Consider the following 20448-nt stretch of genomic DNA (forward strand, 5'->3'; position numbering starts at 1 on the left):
GTTGAACCTAGAGCATCAGAATCAGGGGAGTCCTCACTTACCCAGCTCTGCTACCTCATTTCCTGGTTGGGAAAATGGAGGTCTAGAGATTGAGAGGGAGGTGCCTGGGTCCACACAGCCACCTAGACCCAAGGCCCTGGCCAGAGCAGCAGCTCCTAGAATGCTCAGGTCTTTCTCCCATGGCCACTGGTGGGTGCATCAGGTACAGCCATGTTTCTGTGGTGCTCAGACTCAGTTAGGGACGCTTGGCTTTGAACAAATAAAGTGAGTAGTGAAAGAAGAGAGACACTCTGAGGGTTTGCAGCAAAGCAGTGTGCCTTGGATTGAAAAATGGTTTTCCTGAGAACACGCTAGGAAGGACTTGAAGGAGGAGAGAAACATTGAGCAGAGGGACCAGCACACACCATGAGTATTTCAGAGCACGGTTTTCAGCTTAGCAAACTGGCCCCGGGCAGGAGCAAGGGGGCACAGAGTGACGCTGAGGAACAGGCAGGAGATGTGATCTCTCAGCTTTTGTTGTGAGGATCATATGAGTTTGAAGTAGACAGAAAGTGATCAGATTCCATTTGCTCTTTAAGTCTATCCTACTACTTAGAAGAGAATAGACTGGAGAACTCAGCTGGCTGCAGACACTTGGTCCTTACCTGTCCAAGGTAACCTCCACAGCTGTGAATGTGGTATGCACCTGGAATATGTATTTTCTTTCAGGGCAGGTGTTAGGAATGAAGACAGGCAGAGAACAAATATCCTATGAAGTCTTCATGCTAGGATTGGGGCAGAAGCCAGACAATGACACCTTCATGGTTGAAGGATATGGTAGCAGCCTACATGGCCTGGAAGATGGAGAGGCAGACACCATGCAGCCAAAGATCCCAGTCAGAGCTCTTCTCACACACAGGCCTGAGAGTGTCCCTTAGCAGAGAAGTGTGTCACCCTGAAAGCTGTATTACAGGTGCTTTCTTTCTGCTGTCTCTTGTCATTTGCCCCCTGTCTTCTTGCTTTTCCCCTCTTGCATCATGCAGGTGAATGTGTGGGCTTTGGAAGAAGGCCCTTTACTATCTGAGTCACTTTGGGCAAGTTTCTTAAACTCTCAGATTCTCAGTTACTTCATCATACAGATGACACAAGGGATATACTCATGTTTTAATCATGAGGTTGTAAGGTTCGAGTGCAATGAGATGTAGAATGCCATAAGAACTGAGAACAGAACATTCACAGTGAAATACTCATGTTCATTCATCGGCTCTGTTCATCTGACAGCTACTGTGGGTCAGGCCCTGGATAGGCACTCGGGTCATAGTGGTGATCTTCAAAACTTCTCTTTGAGGTCCTGGATAGGGGAAAATATCTTCTCTTAGGGAGGATCTGGGTCAAGAGATGAATATAGATGTTATCTAAGTGATCTTATCAAGGGCCTGGGCTCTTTTTTTCTTTTCCCCACTATTGAGGTTTCCTTGTTCAGTTCAGGTTTTTTTTTTTTTTTTAAGATTTTAGTTATATATGTTTGAAAGGTAGAATGACAGCAAAAGAAGGAGAGACAGAGATCTCTCTGTTGGTTCACTCCCTAAATATCTATACCAGTTGGGGCTAAGCCAGACTGAAGCCCAGAGCCAGGAGCTTCATCTGGGTCTCCCACATGGGGTCCCAAGCACTTTGGTAATCTTCCACTGCTTTCCCAAACACATTACCAGGGAGAAGGATCCTAAGTGGGCTGCCGGAACTCGGACTAGTGCTCATGTGGGATGCTGCTGTCACAGGTGGAGGCTTAACTTGCTGTGCCACAACCATGGCCTGAGGGGCTGGGTGTTATGAAGGACACTCAGCTGTGGACCTGGATCAGTCTCCCAATGCTAGTGGAATAATGATGAGATATGACTTGTCCCACAAGGGGTATCTGTAGGAGTTGGATGCTTTAAAAGGCTTGTGGTAAAAGACATGGTGAGATGGCTGAGGCGCAGTAGCCTAGTGGCTAAAGTCCTTACCTTGTATGCAAGGTATGTGTACCGGTTCTAATCCCAGCAGCTCCACTTCCCATCCAGCTCCCTGCCTGTGGCTTGGGAAAGCAGTCGAGGATGGCTTTGGGACCCTGCACCTGTGTGGGGGATCCAGAAGAAGCTCCTGGCTTCAGATTGGCTCAGCTCTGGACCATTGCAGCCACTTAGGGAGAGAACCAGCAGTTGTGATGATCTTTCTCCCTGTCTCTCTTTGTCTCTGTATATCTGACTTTCCAGTAAAAATAATAAATGTCTTTAAAAAAAAAAGACTTGATGAGGCTTCTGTTTTCTGAAACTCTTGTAGGAAATGAGGTCAAATGCAGTTTTTGATATCTCTAAAGGCAGAACCAAGTCCCATGGTAGAAATCACCATAGGCATATTTTTTTGTTTCATTGAAGGGAACAAATCTTCCTAATGTCTCTAGGTCTGGCAATAGAATGGGCTGTCTATGTAGGGCGAGTGATGTCTCAGAAGGCTCAGGCAGAGCCTGATAAACAGCCACACAGGGTGGTAGAGACAAAGCCTGCTCTGGGTGGGAGTTTGATGAATTGACCTCTCTGCCTCTTAGCAGCACAGAGGTGCAAGGACTCCAACTTCCTCCCTTGGGAGTGCACCCTGCAGCTTACCTCACTCCTTCCTGAATCCAGCCCTGGAGCTTTTCTGTGCCAACTTAACAACTCTGGCAGCCACATGTTAGGCTGCAGGGGCATGCATGAAAATTTCCAGTCTGCATGCTGCTGGATGGTTGAGGTTTTATGATACTGGTTCCTTTAGAAACCTTCCCTTCTAGGTATTTGTGTTTTCTTTCCTAGATTTGTGCTTCACTCATATTTAATAGCATGAAAATGTATACCATCAGTATCTGCTACAACATTTTTTCTTTTTTGTTATTATTTTCCATGATACACAGCTTTGTAGATTTAAGGGTTCCTCCTGTCTCTTCCTTTTCTTCCCATTCCCTCACCCACCATTATTTTTTTTCCCATATGATCACAATAGTATAGTCCTTTGGTAACAGTTACAAGTTTAACATTCTCCTTTTTAATTGTGTCATGGCATTGTAGGTACAGGCAAAGGTGGAAAATCTAGTATTATACTGTCAAGGTATATTTAACTGATTCACTGAGAGTGTTTCTTTTATTCAGAAATAAAGATGTATACTGCAGCATATCTTCATTTGCCTATATGCTAGTCTTCATCCAATTCATTCATGAGAATATATATAGTTGTTTACATATATATCTTATTGTATTTATGTGAAGGTTATCTTAAAACATATGATATTTATCCTTTTAGTGTTTTGGAATCTAGAATCAGGCTGTTGGATTTAAATTATAGCTCTATTAGTTACTATCAATACTGTCTTGTTTTAATCTCTGTAAGCCCCAGTTTTCTTATCTGCAAAATAATGTAATAGCACTTAGTTCATGGGTGTGCCATAAGACCAGAGAGACAGTATGGGGCTGGTATAACGGCTCAAATAGCTGATCATCTGCCTTGCTGTGCCAGCATCCCATATTGGCACTGGTTTATGTCCCAAATGCTCCACTTCTGATCCAACTCCCTCCTTGGGACCCTGTACCCATGTGAGAGACCTGGAAGAGGTTCCTGGCTCCTGACTTCAGACCGGCTCAGCTCTAGCCATTGAGGTCACTTGGGGAGTAAACCAGCAAATGTGTCTCTGTCTCTCCTTCTCTCTGTAAATTCTTTCTGAAAAAAATAAATAAATCTAAAAAAGACTAGATAATACATGTAAAGTATTTAGAACAATGCTGGGCACATTGTTAAATTTCTAGTAGATGTTAATGGAAGTAAATTATTTCTAAATATTTTCTTCAAATTCCCTCACTTATTTTTTGTATGTTAAATTTACAGCTATTTATTGCATCCTTTTTAAATCAGAATAATGTTAACCTGGACAGCGGTATCAAGGTGACCAAATCTAACCTCGGGCTGATCTAGTGGCAGAGCCAGAATGAGCACCCAGTAATCGTCTCTCTGGTCTGACGTCCTTTGACTGATCAGTTTCCCTACTGAGTTAAATATTATCTTATATTTCTGATAGATTGATTTTAAAAATGACAAATGCCGTGGCAACAGTTATATGGTTCTGATGCCAAAGTCAAAAGCAAAAATAAGTAAGTAGGACTGTTTCAAACGAAAAAGTTCTGTATAGCAAGGCATTAAGGAAATGAGAAGGTAGCCTACCAAATAACAATATTTGCACAGCATATATCCAGTAAAGTATTGTTATCCAAAATACATAAGAAACACAACTCAATGGCAAAAAAGGTAATAGCCTGATTTTAATAATGGTAAAGGAACTCAAAGGGAGATCCCTCCAGAGACAAAACTCAAGGTTCATGAAAAGACACTCAGCATCACTAATCACCAGGGAAATGTCAATCAAAGCCACAGGAAGATATCACTGAGCAGGCGTCATGATGGCAGGTATAGAGAAAGAGAACGGACACTGATAAGGCATGGAGAAGTCCCTTATACTCCTGTCAGAAATGTAAACTGGTACAGTCTGTATGGAAAATAGTACAGGGTTTCCTCTGAAAACTAGAACTAGAAGTTCCATATTCTTCAGAAATTTCACTTCTGAATATGTATCTGAAGGAATTGAAATCAGGAGCTTATCTGGCTTCTGACTTTGACCTGACCTAACCCTGGTCAGTGGAGAGTGACCCAGCAGATAGAAGATTCTCTTTGTGTTTGTCGCTGTCTCTTCCTCTTTATACGCAACTTTGCTTTTCAAATAAATAACTCTTAACAAGAAAAAAATTTGAATCTTCACAAGATTATCTGCACCTCTACATTCATTCCATTATTTCATTATTATTCACAATAGCCAAGATAGGAAATCAACCTACATGTCCATTGACTGATGAATGGATAAAGAAAACATGGAATATCACAACCCTTTAAAAAGTAGAAAATCTTGCCATTTGGCACAACATGGATGGCATTATGCTGGTGAAATAAACCAGGTCTGGAAAAATCACACGCTACCTGATGCCATGAGCGTGAGGTGTGTGAAACAGTCAAACTCATAGAAGCAGATAGTCGAATGTGATTCTCAGGGACTAGAGGGAAGGAGAAATGGAGAACTGTTAGTTAAATAGTACAGTCATTTCAGTCATGTCACATTCATACACCTGAGAGCTCTGCTGTTGGGCGGAATGCCTACAATTAACAATACCATATTGTATACTTAAAATTTTGCCAAAGAGGGTAGAGCCTGTACATGTTCAAGTCACACACAAATAATAGGATGGGGGGAAGCTGCTGGTGGTGATGCACAGAGTTAGGGCACAAATTGTGGTTCACAGGTAGATACTCCTCTTCAAACCCATCCAGCAATATAGTAAACGTGTATACACTGGGGCTTATAAGCTACTTTTTCTCTGCATTTGGAGGACTTTAGGCAAGGCTTCCGTTCTGGCAGTGCAGCAGCCAGCCCTGCACTTGGCTTTTCCTCAGCCCTCCACACCCCTGGAGCAGCAAGGGCCAGCCCTGTGATAATCTCCTATGAAAGTCTTCTCACCAGAGATCCCAATTTTCCCTTAAGAACGTCAGTTCTAGGAGAGCCAGTGCTCTCGACCTGTGTGGTTTCAATCACTTCCAGATGGACTGACAAACTATTTCCTATGTGTGTAAATCTCTGCTTCAGCTGCTGTTTGCCCTGTTGCAGTGATGCCCACCAGGGAGAATCTTTAGCTCAGTGGCCAGCATGAGGCTGTGCGGAGTAGAGTTGCTTGCATGTAAAGGGATGTGATGCTAGGGCACTCTAAAAAAAGAGGGGATTTATTCACATTATTTTGAAGGGTTTGTTTATTTGAGGTGCCAGTTTTGTGGGTCAGCATGCTAAGCTGCTGCTTGCAGCATTGGCATTCAGTATGGCATCTGTTCATGTCCCAGCTGTTCCACTCCCAATCCAGCTGCCTGCTAAATGGTCTGGTAAAAGCTACTGAAGATGGGCCAAGTACTTGGGCCCTGTCACTCGTGTCAGAAATCCAGATGAATCTCCTGGCTCCTGGCTTCAGTGTGGCCCAGTGCTGGCCATTGTGGCAATCTGAGGAGTAAACTGGTGAATGAAAGTTATTTCTTTGACTCTGCTTTTCTCTGTTTGTGACTATGGCTTTTAAAGTTATATATGTAATTATTCACTAGAGAGCCCGGCACAATAGCATAGCAGCTAAAGTCCTCTCCTTGAATACACCGGGATCCCTTATGGGCGCTGGTTCTAATCCCAGCGGCCCCATTTCCCATCTAGTTCCCTGCTTGCAAGCTGGGAAAGGACAGACCAAAGCTTTGGGACTCTTCTCCCGTTTGGGAAGCCTGGAAGAAGCTCCTGGCTCCTGACTTTGGATTGGCTCAGCTCCAGCAATTGAGGCTGCTTGGAGAGTGAACCATTGGATGAAAAAATCTTCCTTTCTGTCTATCCTCCTCTCTGTATATCTGACTTTCCAATAAAAATAAATAAATGTTTTAAAAATTATTGACTAGAAAGTCAAGAGTTAGAGACAAAGGGATAGGGAGAGAGAATATGAATCTTCCATACACTGGGTCATTCCCTCAGTATCTGTAATAGCAGGACTTTGCCAGAAACTTCAGTTGGGTCTCCAACAGCACTTGCGCCATCTGCTGCTGCTTTCCCTGGCACATTAGCTGGGGATTGGGTCAGAAGCAGAGCATCTGGGACTTAGATTGATGCTAAATGGGATGCTTGGATTGCTGGTGGCAGCTTAACCCCAGGAGAAGGATATTTTCTAAAGAAAAGTCCCATTTATTTCATTAGCTGAAAGGAGAGGGAGAGGAAGAGGGAGAGAGAGAGAGAGAGAATATGAATCTTCTATCTGTTGGTTTACTTTAAAATGTCACAATAGTCAGGGATGAAAAAAATCAGTTCAAGAAGTAAAAACAAAACAAAACCCACCCAGGTCTCTCTGGCACTTGGGCTATCATCTGCTGCCTGCCAGGATGCATTAGCTGGAAACTGGTTGAGAAGTAGTGTAGCAGGGACTTGAACCCACACCCTGCTGTGGTAAGCAAGCATGACAAGCTGTGGCTTAACTTACTGTGCCACAAATGCCTGCTGCCTAAGGAAGAGAAGGTTGATTCTGGACTAAGTGGTAGCTTGGTTAAAGGAATTTATAAGTAAGTGTGGTCGAGTCAGAGCCAAGTTCAAATCAACCTTGAACCAGTACAGGAGAATACCAAGTAAGTCATGCAATTCAAACCTCATTGAGAAACCTTGTTAAATAGGAGACCTATGCACATTGTACGTATTACTGATTTCAACTGCCCCCAAACATCAGGATTTGAAAGTGTGCTATGAACAAAAATGCCCAAAAGCCATTGTCCTGAGTGTTTCATGGAACGAAATGTTCCCCGGTGACCTAATTTTGTGCAATATGGAGTTGGACAAAGTTCAATCTGTTTCCTCACTGCAGGGTTTCTCAGTGTCTGCAGTGTACTAATGTTTGTTTCCCCCAAGTAGGTGGCTGCAGGAACTACCCCCTGTCCCTGCCACAATACCAAAATCTGGGGAAGACAAGTTCCTCATATAAAAGAACATAGTATTCTCATTATAACCTACACACATCTTTGCTTATTCTTTCAGCTATTTTTAGGTCACACATAGTAAGTAGCACAGTGTAAATGCCGTGAAAGTAGTTTTATTCTGTATTTTTTTCAGGAACATTGACAAGAAAGAATGTTTGTAAATTTGTAGTGTAGATGCAATCCTCCCAGCCCCTCAAATGTTTTCCATCTGAATTTTTTTTTAAATCCATGGTGTGGAACCTGAGGATATGGCATACCAACTACCATGCATGGTGAGTCCCTAAAGAGAGTTAAAACTCAGCATCCATCCATCTTTCTGGCCATGGGACCATGTTTTTCTTTCTAGGAACACATGTGGGGAATAGAGCTCTAAGATAACACTTGGACAAATCAAGAGGGCTTCATATTCTTTCTTTCTTTAATCTGAGGAAAGATTCATCCCCTCTTATTACCAATGAATAGCTGAGATCATCACCAGCACCTAGTTTGAGTCTTATCAGAGAAGGCTCAAGACCTATCATTCCCCTGTAGAGGAGATGAAGTACTTTTTAATGAAGTAGGAAAGATGCACACATATATTTAACCTTGAAGGTAGAGTCTCTTTTGGGGTTTTGACCTCCCGAATCAAATACTCTTGTAGATTTATTTTACTTCCAAGATTATTTTCAAGACACAACTCCCAGGTTGGCCCTGCACAGGACATACTATGTTGGAACTGATCTCTCTTCCTCATCTCATTGGATATTGCGAAAATCCTTCCTGTTTTTGCCTGAGCACTCCCTACTGAGCTAAACTCCTGCCAGATTATCATTAACCTGAGCAAGTTAGTAGCTTGGGACATCTCTTCAGTGTTTTAGATTATTTTTTTGCTCATTGGTAATGCAAGGAGGGTAAAACCAGATGGAACAAATAAACATTCGCTAAGCCTACTTTCTGTTGGACACTAAGCTTTGGAAATGGCAGTGAAAAACCTGAGAGCAAATCATAATGCAGGATGCTATCTACAAAAATGGCTTACAAAGAGAAGGAAGTGATGGATTCCGAACCTGACTTCCAGCTCTGGTGTTTCTAGATGTGAAGCTGTCAGGATCTTTCCTTCTGTTGCAAGAGCCTTCTCCAAGAAAATTTCTCATCCTTGGTCCAGAGGCTTCTCATTCTCCCAAGAACAGTAGAGAAGGTCTAATGTTTATCTTCATTGCATACTAGATGACTGCTGGCTAGTTTGCTCTTGGCTTAATTTCATCTGATACGGATCTTATTTATTTATTTATTTATTTATTTATTTATTTATTTAGAAAATTTTTAGTTTCACTGGATACAGTCGCTCCCAGCAGACCATTCCTGGTGCTCGCTTTCAAACAGTGGTAGATTGTTCCCCTGAAAACAAAACTACTTTAAAGGTTTGGGTCAGAGAGGAGTAGGATTCATTTGGCGCCTCTATTTCTTTTTTTTTTTAAGATTTATTTATTTTTATTACAGAGATATACAGAGAGGAGGAGAGACAGAGAGGAAGATCTTCCATCCTATGACTTACTCCCCAAATGACCACAACGGCCGGCGCTGCGCCGATCTGAAGCCGGGAATCAGGAACTTCTTCCAGGTCTCCCACATGGGTGCAGGGTACCAAAGCTTTGGGCCGTTCTTGACTACTTTCCCAAGCCACAAGCAGGGAGCTGGATGGGAAGTGGAGCTGCCGGGATTAGAACCGGCGCCCATATGGGATCCCGGCACGTTCAAGGCGAGGACTTTAGCCGCTAGGCCACACCGCCGGGTCCGGCACCTCTATTCTTAAGCCAGTGTACAAGTATGAGATGATAATAATTTCCAAACAGGGCACATATGAAATTCCTACTACTTCTGATTTCAAAAAAGTAATTAAAAAATTAAAATAAAATTCTGAGGCTGACGTTGTGGTGTTAATAGGTAAATCTGCTGCCTGTGACACCAGCATCCCATATGGTACTGGTTCGTGTCCCAGTTGATCTACTTCTAATCTAACTCCCTGCTAAAGCATGAAATGTAGTAGCTAGCCCAAGTGCCTGGGTCCCTGCACTCAAGTGGGAAACCTGGAAGAAATTCCTGCCTCCTGGTTCCTGACTCTTGGCTTTAGCATACTCCAGTTCTGGCTGTTGCAGCTATTTGGGGGAATGAATCAGTAAAGGAAAGAACTCTATATCTCCCTTTCTGTGTAACCCTGCCTTTCAAATAAATACATCTTAAAAAGGAAATCAAAGTCCTTCGTCCAATAAGCCTCATCCTTTTAAGGTCTCATTTTTCATTTTGGGTTTCAGAGCTGACATTTTGTTGTGTCATCTCCCCCCCACTCACCACCCCTGCTTTTTTTTTTTCTCTGAACTTGCTTCTGGAATTTGGAGAATTAACTGCCCTCTCTGTTCTCTTTTCTCTCCCCTCTCCCTCCACATTCTGTGTACTCTTTGCTCAGGATGGGTCCCACAATAGGGGAACCTTTAATACCATTGAGTTGTTGGTTAGCTTTGTACAGAACAGCCAGGACCCATGGTCAGGTAGTTTCCGTGGACGCTGCTGTGTGGAAAGAGGGTTTTGAGGAATTCAGACTTCTCGAATTTACTCTATTAGACTCGCCCAGTCTCCCTTCCTTAGCAACAAAAAAGTTCTATTCCACAAGGGACTAAATACCCGGAAGCAGCATTGTTAGAAGCTGCAGCCACAGGTCTCCCACCCTCTTGCCCTTCCTCACCTTCACATCCCCAGGGATGCTCTGGGGAACAAAGAGTTATGGCTGGAGAGAGCCTGTGGTGGTAGCTCAAGGATGCCTGGAAATCTGGGATTTGGAGTATAGGCATGGGAGAGTTGCCTGCTGCTGGCTAGAAGGGCTTTAGCTGGTGGCAAATAAGGGGAAGGAATCCCCGACCCTCCTTTAACCCCTCTAGCTGCAACCAAAGTTCACTGGGATCTCGTTCCCCTTCACTCCATCTCATGAGCTGCCTCAGAGTTCTCTGAGAATTCTGAGGCCACCCACAATTGTCTCTGAACTCTCAGGACTGACAAGAACTGTCAGACCTCTCCAATTAAATGTGCCCCCTCCACTGGATCAATTTCACTTTCCAGTATCCTCCCCTAGACCTCCCTGCAAGGGCTTTCACAGTATCTGTGAGCTTCTCCTCCTGTTTAGCTCCTTCTCCAGCAAGCAAAGAAGAGAGGCCACCTTCGCTTTACTGTTATATTAGGTTCACCTTCCCAGTGCCACCACTCTGCCATGCATAGTGTTTTTGATGACAAACCAATGACTTGCTAGTATCTTCTCCTTTGTTTTAAAAAATCCCATTAAACTCCTTTAGGGGATTATAATAAATTAAAAAAAAACATTAAAACCTTTATTTGAACCCTGTCTGTTTTCATCATTAGGTGAGTGAAGTTTTGGAAGGTTTTCTTTCTGAGTGCTCCCTCAAACCCCTGTAACTCTGCCTTTCTTTTTTTTTTTTAAGATTTTATTTATTTTTATTGCAAAGTCAGATATACAGAGAGGAGGAGAGACAGAGAGAAAGATCTTCCGTCCAGTGACTTACACCCCAAGTGACTGCAACGGCCGGTGCTATGCTGATCTGAAGCCAGGATGCAGGAACCTATTCCAGGTTCCCCACTTGGGTGCAGAGTCCCAAGGCTTTGGGCTGTCCTCGACTGCTTTCCCAGGCTACAAGCAGGTAGCTGGATGGGAAGTGAAGCTGCTGGGATTAGAACCGGCGCCCACATGGGATCCCAGGGCGTTCAAGGCGAGGACCTTAGCCGGTAGGCCACGCCGCCAGGCCCTGTAACTTTGCCTTTCAAATAAATAAATAAATAAAATTTAAAGAAGAACAGAAAAAGCCCTTTATTTGAGAAACAGACAGTGAGGTAGTTATATGGAGAGAGTTTCCACCAAGTGGTTCATTCCCTAAATGGCTGCAATGACAAAGACTGGACCAAGACAAATCTGGAAGAAAAAAGGATTCAATCTATGTCTCCCATGGGGTGGCAGAACGCCAGCTACATAAGCATTACCACTGCCTCCCAAGATCTGCAGTTAACAGGAATCTGGAATGAGAAGTTACTCTAATATGTGATGTGTGTGTCCCAACCCATGGCTTAACTCCCAAGCAAAACACCTGCTCCAGGATGTTAACCTTTAATAAAAACTGTTCCTATAAAATAATATAAAATAATACCCCATGTGTCCTTATTATAAAGAATTATACCTTATAGAAGTATGCAGAAAGTAAAACATCACTAACATCCTGGTCTAGTGATAAGTTTCTCTATAGTGTTGCTTGTCAAAATGCAACTGGCACTTTCCTATAACACAATTCTGCACGTGTCTCCACGTCCATCTGTTCAAAAGTACTTCATTAACAAGATGTTCAGGAGTGGGAATTTGGCCTGGCTCTTAAGATGGCTGGGTACCATGTCAGAGTGCCTGGGTTTAGTTCTTGGCTCTTAACTCCAGGTTTCTGCTCATGCAAACCCTGAAGATGCAAAAGCTAGAGAACTGAATTGTGTTTTCTGTTCCTGATTTTGACCCTGTGCCTGGACCAGTGTCTCCTAAGGTCCACATAAGCAGAAAGCTGGAATTGGAAGCTGGAGCTGGGAGTTAAGCCCAGGCTCTCCAATGTGAGAAGTGAGTCTCCTGACCACCACACCAAATGTCCACCCACTTTTGCTATCAGCATTTTAAAAGTGGTAAAAAATGAAGCTCTAAAGGGACTTGTCTAGGAGAGCAACCTGACTAGATAAAGGAACTGGGAGGTAGCCTTAGGCCTGTCTTGCTGTTTAAACTAGAGTGTTAAATAACCACCATATCCCAAAGCCCCTTTGGTTCTGGTGGTCATAGAACTCTGCTTACATAACCTAACACCCTCCTGGACTTAGTAGTGATGACTTATTAACAAGTTTGCTTGCTTCTCCCATACTGGAACTCCCTAAGAGCAGACTTTGTGTCTTCTGTTTGAACATTTCCTATGTTTATTACAGATGCTGTTATTCAAACTACACTGATGTGGATTTGATTTAATGGAGCTCTCTTGACTGAGTGCAGAATATCAGCATTCCGTGAACCAGATTACAAGCCAAACTTTATCACTGAATACATGTGCTCATCTTGAACTGTACTGCCTTCTAATTAATGAATATAAAATACCCTTTCTTCCCAGGACCCTAATTAACTGAATTAAAAGAGGTTCTCTAGATTGGCAAACAGTGGCAGATAATGGTTTAAGAAACACAGGCTCCGAATTTGGCTGGCCTAGGATCTGATCTGAGGTCTGACACTTATTAGGCAAGTTGTCCAAGTTCCGTAATCCTTAATCCTCTCACTAGAAATATGGAGCTAATAATAAATACTTACTCACAGAGTTATCCCGAAGATTTAAGGAGGCAGCCACAATGAAGTCTTTAGTACTGTGCCCAGCACACAGAAGGTGCTCAATTAGTGTTCCTGACATTGTTGTCTTTAGAATCAGCAGTAGCCACTTGTAGTCTTGGCTCAAAGCTAGCTAGTTCATTCATTTCCCTCTTCTCCAAAATTTTGGCTATGTCAATTTTGTTTTGAGTAAAAAAAAGTATCCATAAAAGGTTCTCTTTCTTGCTCTTATTTGTAATTAAACATTACTGGAGTGACTCTGGTGTCACAAACTTTCCTGCCAGCACTTAGCTGGTCCTTAACTCTCACCTATGCTTTGCTCAGGTGAGAGCTGAGGATGATAAGTGTTTCTGCCTTGTGTAGGTTAGTAGTGATTCTTTGAAAAGCATACTGCCCGTTTTCAGCTTGTAAGGATTTGTTTTAGAACAACATTTTCTGGCGTGAATGTTTGCTGCAATGGTTAAGACAGTACTTGGGATGGTCCTATCTCATGTTTGGAGTGTCTGGTTTTGAGACCTGACTCCATTTGTAATCAACGTCCTGCTAATGTGCATCCCAGGAAGCAACAGATGATGGCTCAAGTACTTGCAACGCTGTAGCCCAAGTGGGAAATCCAGACTGAGTGTGGCAAGCCTGGTTTTAGCCTGGCTCAGCTTCCATTGTTGCAAACGTTTGAGGAGGAAATCACCAGAAGGGAAGATTGATGTCTCTCTGCCTTTCAAATAAATAAAATTAAGACAAATTTTTTTTAAAGATTTACTTATTTTATTACAAAATCAGATATACAGAGAGGAGGAGAGAGAGAGAGAGGAAGATCTTCCGTCCGATGATTCACCCCCCAAGTGAGCCGCAACGGGGCCGGTGCGGGCGGATCCAAAGCCCGGAACCTGGAACCTCCTCCAGGTCTCCCACGTGGGTGCAGGGTCCCAAAACTTTGGGCCGTCCTCGACTGCTTTCCCAGGCCACAAGCAGGGAGCTGGATGGGAAGCGGAGCTGCTGGGATTAGAACCGGCGCCCATATGGGATCCCGGGGCTTTCAAGGCGAGGACCTTAGCCGCTAGGCCATGGCGCCGGGCCCCAAGACAAATTTTTAAAAAATATTTTTTGGTATGAATATCTAAGAGTCCTGTGTGTCATTGCATGCAGGAATGTTTTGACAACAGCTAGAATCTGATTTGGAGCAGTCTGGGTGATGTCTGCGTTTGATACACAAGGCTTCCCATATGGGGAAGCTCCTGAAGACGACTTCAGCAAATAGCATTTGTTTTGTTACTCTGTGCATGATCCTTGCATATGCCCAAGTATTGATTCTGAGAGTAGGGTTGTTGCTGTCTTGTCTGCACTTAACTGGGTCTTTACAAGGGACTGTATTAGGGTAGGACCCCACTCCTGGCACTGGAACAAAAACAAAAGAACAAGAAATCCCGCATCAGAACTCAAATCCCAATAAAAGCAAATGATTCAGGTCAAGCAAATTCTGCAGGCTTAATCCATAGATTACTCAATTCTGGCACTATATGTACTCTTTCAATTTCTGAGGGAGGAAATTTTGAACAGTGCCATTCAGCTCTGTTGGGATTGTCTTTCTTCAGCTTTCACTTAACACGTCTCTCCTGCTGCCAATTAAGTCGTTCCTCCTCCTGCTGGCATATCTGTGCAGGAAATCAGTTTCCAAGGGTGGGAGGTTGGAAAGTGAGAAAGGCTCACTTCCTTTTTTTTGAGTGTTTCTGAAATGGGCGTGGCTTCATGTTATGTAAGCACCTGGCTGTGTGCTCAGGACATCTGCATGGTCAGGAGCCAGGACTTAGATGCTGAGTGATCCTAGAGGGTTGCTGGGGAGTTGCTGCTATCTCCCTGCATCTGTGTTCCATTCTGTTCCCCTAACTGTTCAGGTCATTATCCTAGGCTAAAGGAGACTGTGGACTAAAAAACAAAATTCTCACCTTGTGCCTACCAAGTGACCTTGGACAAATCATACCCCCACCTGGGACCTCAGTTTCCTCAGTGGGTAGGTTTTCATCAGAGCATGTCGTGAGAGTCACTGCCAAGTTCTGATAATCTGGAGATATGGAATCATTGTCCAGCCTAGCCAGTGACCTAGTTGTGAAGGACAGTGAGAACAGACCCTTTGTTTGGAATTTATGGGTGTGATGGGTGGGGCACCTCCTAATGAACTTGATTAGGGATGGGGCAGGCTGTTTCTCCAAACCTTTGGTGAGGGCCGCTGGGCATGCTTAGGAATGCGTTTGTCAGAATGCCTCTGCTCTCAGCCTGACACTTCTACCTTCCTAACTCTGGAAACCACAAAAGGTGCCCAGGGGAACAGAGCCCAGATAACCTGCCTATCAAGTCAGCATTTCAGCCTGGTGCTTGTTGGAACTCTTTCTTAAGGGAAAGGCCTCTTTTGGTTTCAAATGACCTCTTAGGACATTCTTCTCCCTGAGTGATTTTGTCCTTAAGAGGAACTGTGGGAGGACCTGTGTGGATTTTGAAAGCCAAACAAATTTATGTGTGCTAGTGGTTTGGAAAGCTCAAGAAGTAATTAATGCAGCAATGGCAGGGAGCCTAGGACTGAAAGTCAGAAGACCTGGGTTCCAGTTCTGACTTTGGCTCTGTACCCTTGTGCAAGTGGCTTCATGTCTCTGGGCTTGCATATTCTCACAAAACAACATGTGTCTGTGGTGTCTTCCTGCCCTGGCACTCAGTCACTCTGAACTCCAAAGACAGAAGTCTCCAGTCTTTGTTGTAGAACAAGATCAGATTCACTCCAGTGTTTGGCTAACCTGCTTCTTCCTTAGTGGGGAGATAAACTCTACTAGGGAGGTTATATTCCCTTCCCCAGTACCCTCTGAGGGCATCTAGGATTTATCTACAAAAGAGGGAATGGTGTGAATGCTCAAGGACTTGAAGGGGCTTTGGGGAGAACTACCAGCTATTTCAAGAATGCCTTGCATCCCAGTTGTCTGGTGGAGGCATTGGGAACCTTGAGGAGCAGGTGCTTCATCAAAGTGAAGAACCACAGCTCTAGAGTTAGGTGCCCTTTTTTCTTCATACAGCCAATAATTAGAAAGTGCCTATTTTGTGACAGACATGGTGGCAAGCTATGTTTTAAAGGAGTTATTTTTATTTATTTGAAAAGCAAAGTTTAGAAGAGAGAGGAGAAAAACACATCCCAATGTCTGAAACTGAGCCAAGCTGAAGTCTGGAGCCTGGAGCTCCATCTGGGTCTCTCATGTGGTGCAAGAGCCCAGGCACATGGATCATTTTCTGTTGATTTCCTAAATGCATTATCAGGATGCTTGACTGTAAGGAGCAAGGCTGAGACACAAACTGGTACTCGTGTGTGACGCTAGTGTCACAAGTGGCAGCTTAAACTGCTTTGCAGTAATGACAGTTCCCATGCCAAGCTATGGTGCATGTATCATATAATTAATCCTCATGGCCCTACAAAGCAGGTACACATTTTATCTCCATTTCACAGATGATGAAACTGAAACTCAGAAAGGTGATGTGACTTACTCAAGAGCTAGAATTCAATTCAGGTTCCTCATGCTCTACTACCTATGCTGTTACCTGCTCTGTGGGATCTTGCCCTGCCTTTCAGAAAAGCAGCTGCAAGTCTGCAATTCCCTTTGCAGCAAGGAAGCAGGCAGACACGTGGTGCAGTGGGAGAAGCCCAGAACTATGCCCAGTTACAACTAATCAATATTTTGTCCAAATCGGGCATTAAAGCCTTAGGTCTTTCTGTTCTCTGAATTCAACCAGTTTTGCTTCCTTATAGAGCTATTTACTGTAGGAATCAGTTGATGGTGGCAATGAGAGGAGCTTAGAAATTAGTGCTCAACGTAGAATATTATCATTGAGCTTCTGTTTCTGTTTTCGCTCTTCACCAACCTTTATAATAAATTGCGTTACCTTTTAGAATCTAATGCTCTGAGCCCCATGATTTTGCTCTTTGGGCTGCCACTCCTGCCTCACTCTTTCAGAAATGCCCCATGTTGACAGAGGAAGCATTACAGTGGCTGCCATTGTGACCCGTGGTTGTCCCACAAAGGCTGGAATGTGACATTCCTGAGCAGATTCAGACCTGAGCAGCACTGGTGAGCAGACAGCCTGAGGCTTAAGAAAGGCAGGAGGAGATGCTGATCACTTTCTGCACACTTGTTTTGAACGTCTGGGGAGTCATTGCCATCCAACCAGCACCTTGCTCTTATCATTCTCTAGGAAGCATGCATTTCCCCACACCCAGGACCACAGACTCCATGTGGGCTGAGCAGGGAATCACATGCTGACTTAACCACCGAGTCTTCCGAGGAATGTGACAGGAGGAAAATCAGAGGTGCCATGTGCAGGCAGCCTGAGGAGCTTGGTACCATTTGTCCCTGAGTTTTTCCACTTGAGTCATTATTCTTTCACCTCTCTCTAAGTTGTGCTAGGGTAGCATGAGACAGAGGTTTTACTCCTTGTGAGACTTTGTCTGTGGAGGGCCTAGGTCTGGCTTGGGGAAGGATATTTCCCTGAGCACAGAGGTTGTCTGAGAGTTCTGAGGCACAGCCAGCCATGGCGAGGTGAGGAAGGGCAGGGTACTGCCCTGTGAAGTGACCGCTTTCTTAGGCAACTCCTGTCTTGGCCTCCCAAGAAAGCAGGAGTACAGGGACACTGACATCTCTCCACCTAACAATGAGCTGTGGGAAAATTCCCTGGCTGGATGGTGCTGAATAGTAGCTGTGGCACCAGAGCGAAAGCCAATGATGAACTGATGTTGAAAGATGACATTGTGGAGGAGGGTGATGGCTTGCAACCTCACTCCTGCCACCAGCTCCTGCGTGAACTTGTTCACAATACTAGTCCTCTTGGGGACTATATTGTATGAAGCGAAGAGTGGGTTGTACAATGATTTCCAAGGTCCCTTCCAACTAGGCTGCATAGACATGCCATTTTGCCCTAGACTTTCCTGGTTTTTGTACTGAATGTCTTGTGTTCAGGAATCCTAGCTCCCAGTAGAAAATTTTCCTGACTGTCATGCTAATTTCCCTCTGGGGTCACAATCCCTGTGTTTTCTCTGCACTATAGAAGTTTTTTCTCTGGATTAGGAAATCATTGCGATTATTCCTTCTGTCAAAGGGTTCAGATCCTCCATGGAAAAGGCACAAACCCGTCAGAACAAACTCGTCCATAAAATCCAGGCTGCTCTGAGAGTGAACAATCCCACTAAACCTGGGCTCCCATCTCCAGGTTGGTCATACTCCCACCTCTCTCTGCTGTAATTCTGGTGACACAAGCATCAACAGATCTAAAGAACTGCAAAGCTGCTCTTTTGACTCCTGTTCAGAGACCAAAGCCAGCAACTCCCCAGTTCATGCTGTTTTTGCCTTATAAACGGGGAGATGTTTTCTGCACAGTACCAGCTAAATAAATAGATAAATAAATAGAATAATTTCTATCCTGATAGGTTGCCTCTTATCTTTCTGTATTCAAAGAAGAGCCCGTCCGGTGTCTGGGCCTAGAGAAGTTTAAGTTTTAAGCAATAATCAGTTCTGTGCATCACAGGGTAGAGCAAAGTAAAACCGATGTGACCTCTGGTTCCTGTACCTCTACGCACCTTACTGCTGAGCCCAATCCAGACTGCCCCGCCTGCCCGTCTCCTTCCTTCCCTGTGCTGTATCCTCACTTGTTTGTTGCTTTTTGAGCATGGTGCTGGCATCAGGCACTGGGCTAAAGGTCAGTGAAAGAGTTGGCACCAACCCCTGTGGTGGTTCTGCTGAAGGAGCAGTCCAACAGACCAGAAGCTGTGCTGTGCTGTGGCATATAGCATGCCATGTAGCATCTGGGAGTCGCTGACTCCTGCCTGGGGTAACTCCAGGGCTGAACCTGGGAGGTGAGGAGGATCTGGAGGTGGACGGAAGGTGGGACTAAGCTGGCATGCCAGGTATGGGAAATAGCACATAAAGAGGCACCCCCTCTGTTTATCTCCCTTTGTCACCACTGTGGGTGGCAGTGGGTCAGGGATTTCTGGGCAAGAGGCTGAGGTAGGTGGAGTTCCCCAGGAGACAACTTCCTATTTTCCAGAGTAGCTGGAGGCCCCAGACACAAGCTCCTCCCTTTCCTCCTCATTCCTCAGATGTCTGTGTCCTCAGGTACCAAAAAGTCAACTCAGAGTCTGCCTCCATCCCCAGGTCATTCACCAGTCACTGGTGATCTTGCCTTTCCTTCTTTCTGCCCTCCATGCACACTTCTCCAGCTCTGCAACTTCCATCCCGGCTCAAATCCCAGTCATTGCCTCTTTGGTCATTACCTCCTCATCAGTTCCCAGGATGCAGGTCTCTCACCACCCTGTGCATGTGGCCAAACGAAAAGTTTCCAAAAACAGTGTTCTGTTGACCCCATGAACCCGTGCTGAAATCTCTGTGAGCACATTTCCTCAGACCTCGCTCTTGGCGGCATGCAAACAGAGCCACATTCATCTTCATGCTCCAGTGGGGCTCCTGCCTTTGCCTGCTTCCAAAGTACACCCGAGGTGCTCCAGGAATGCCTGGGTGGTGCTGCAGAAGTATGCCTGGTGCATCAGCTGTGCATGTTTGCTGGCAGTCTGTGACATCAACACATGTAACAATGTGACACTTCTGTTACTTGCAGCAGAGGTGATTAAATTTTTTCTCTGTTTTTTTTACAATACAAATAAGCTACAGCAATAACACAAACACACCTGGTCCTTCACAGACCCTGTTAGAAGCACTGACCTGGGGTGTCTCAAAGGCAGACCCTCCTTGACCTCTTTGTCATGGACTCCCTGTCAGCTTCTGGTGGCTCCTGGAACTTCTTTTTGGGAAACCAATTCCCTCTCCTCTTCCTAGAGCACAGCTAGGTAATGTTCATATGAGAAATAGTTACCTGTGGTTCAGAACAGCTATAGGCCGTATTGTCATTAAATTGAGTCTCATACTTGAAATCACTAAAGCATTCTCTCCTAACTTAGCCAGTGATTTTTCTAAAAAAAAAAAAAAAGCCTTCAAAAATCAACTTTATTCAAATATGCATATGTACAATAGTCCATTCACACAATGATTTACTTTTCCTATATAGTCTGATGAAATTTGGCTAAGTGTTTACTTGTATCTTCACCTTCATACAAAACAAAGGGTAAGCTGTTTAGCCTAGTGGTTAAAACACCCACACGCTATGTCAGAGTACCTGGGTTCAATTCTGGTTGGGGCTTTCCTACGCTGACTTACTACTAACGTGGACTTTGGAAGGTAGTGGTTGGATTCCTGCCATTTGTTGTCTTTTAGAAAATTCCATGTTGGGATCATCCAGAATGCACTCCTGGGTGTTTGACTGCTTTTGCTCACCAGACTATGTTTGAGTTTCATCCGTGATGTATGCTTAAGCATTTAAATACTTTCGGTTACAAATCTGCATTCCATGGCATGGACCACAGTTTGTTTGTCCACTCTCATGTCTTGGTTGTTTCTAGTATTTGCCTACTTTGAATAAGGTTCTCTGAAGAT

At 44.2% G+C, this 20448-nt stretch overlaps 1 protein-coding gene across 2 annotated transcripts in view; it reads right to left on the minus strand.

Annotated features, from left to right (window-relative positions):
- The window catches only part of ADRB2 (adrenoceptor beta 2), a 148162-nt gene that overhangs the window by 56627 nt on the left and 71087 nt on the right, over positions 1 to 20448 (minus strand). The window contains exon 2 of one of the 2 annotated variants that reach the window (XM_058677789.1): positions 4798 to 5084. The exons of the other annotated variant lie outside the window; for it this stretch is intronic. Within the exon in view, the coding sequence (XP_058533772.1) occupies positions 4837 to 5084 (248 nt within the window). The 3' untranslated portion in view covers positions 4798 to 4836. Of the gene's footprint in view, positions 1 to 4797; positions 5085 to 20448 lie in introns of those variants that run through there. 2 annotated transcript variants of the gene reach the window in all.

Source organism: Ochotona princeps, chromosome 19 (assembly GCF_030435755.1).
Source record: "Ochotona princeps isolate mOchPri1 chromosome 19, mOchPri1.hap1, whole genome shotgun sequence".
In the NCBI taxonomy this organism is placed as follows: domain Eukaryota; kingdom Metazoa; phylum Chordata; class Mammalia; order Lagomorpha; family Ochotonidae; genus Ochotona; species Ochotona princeps.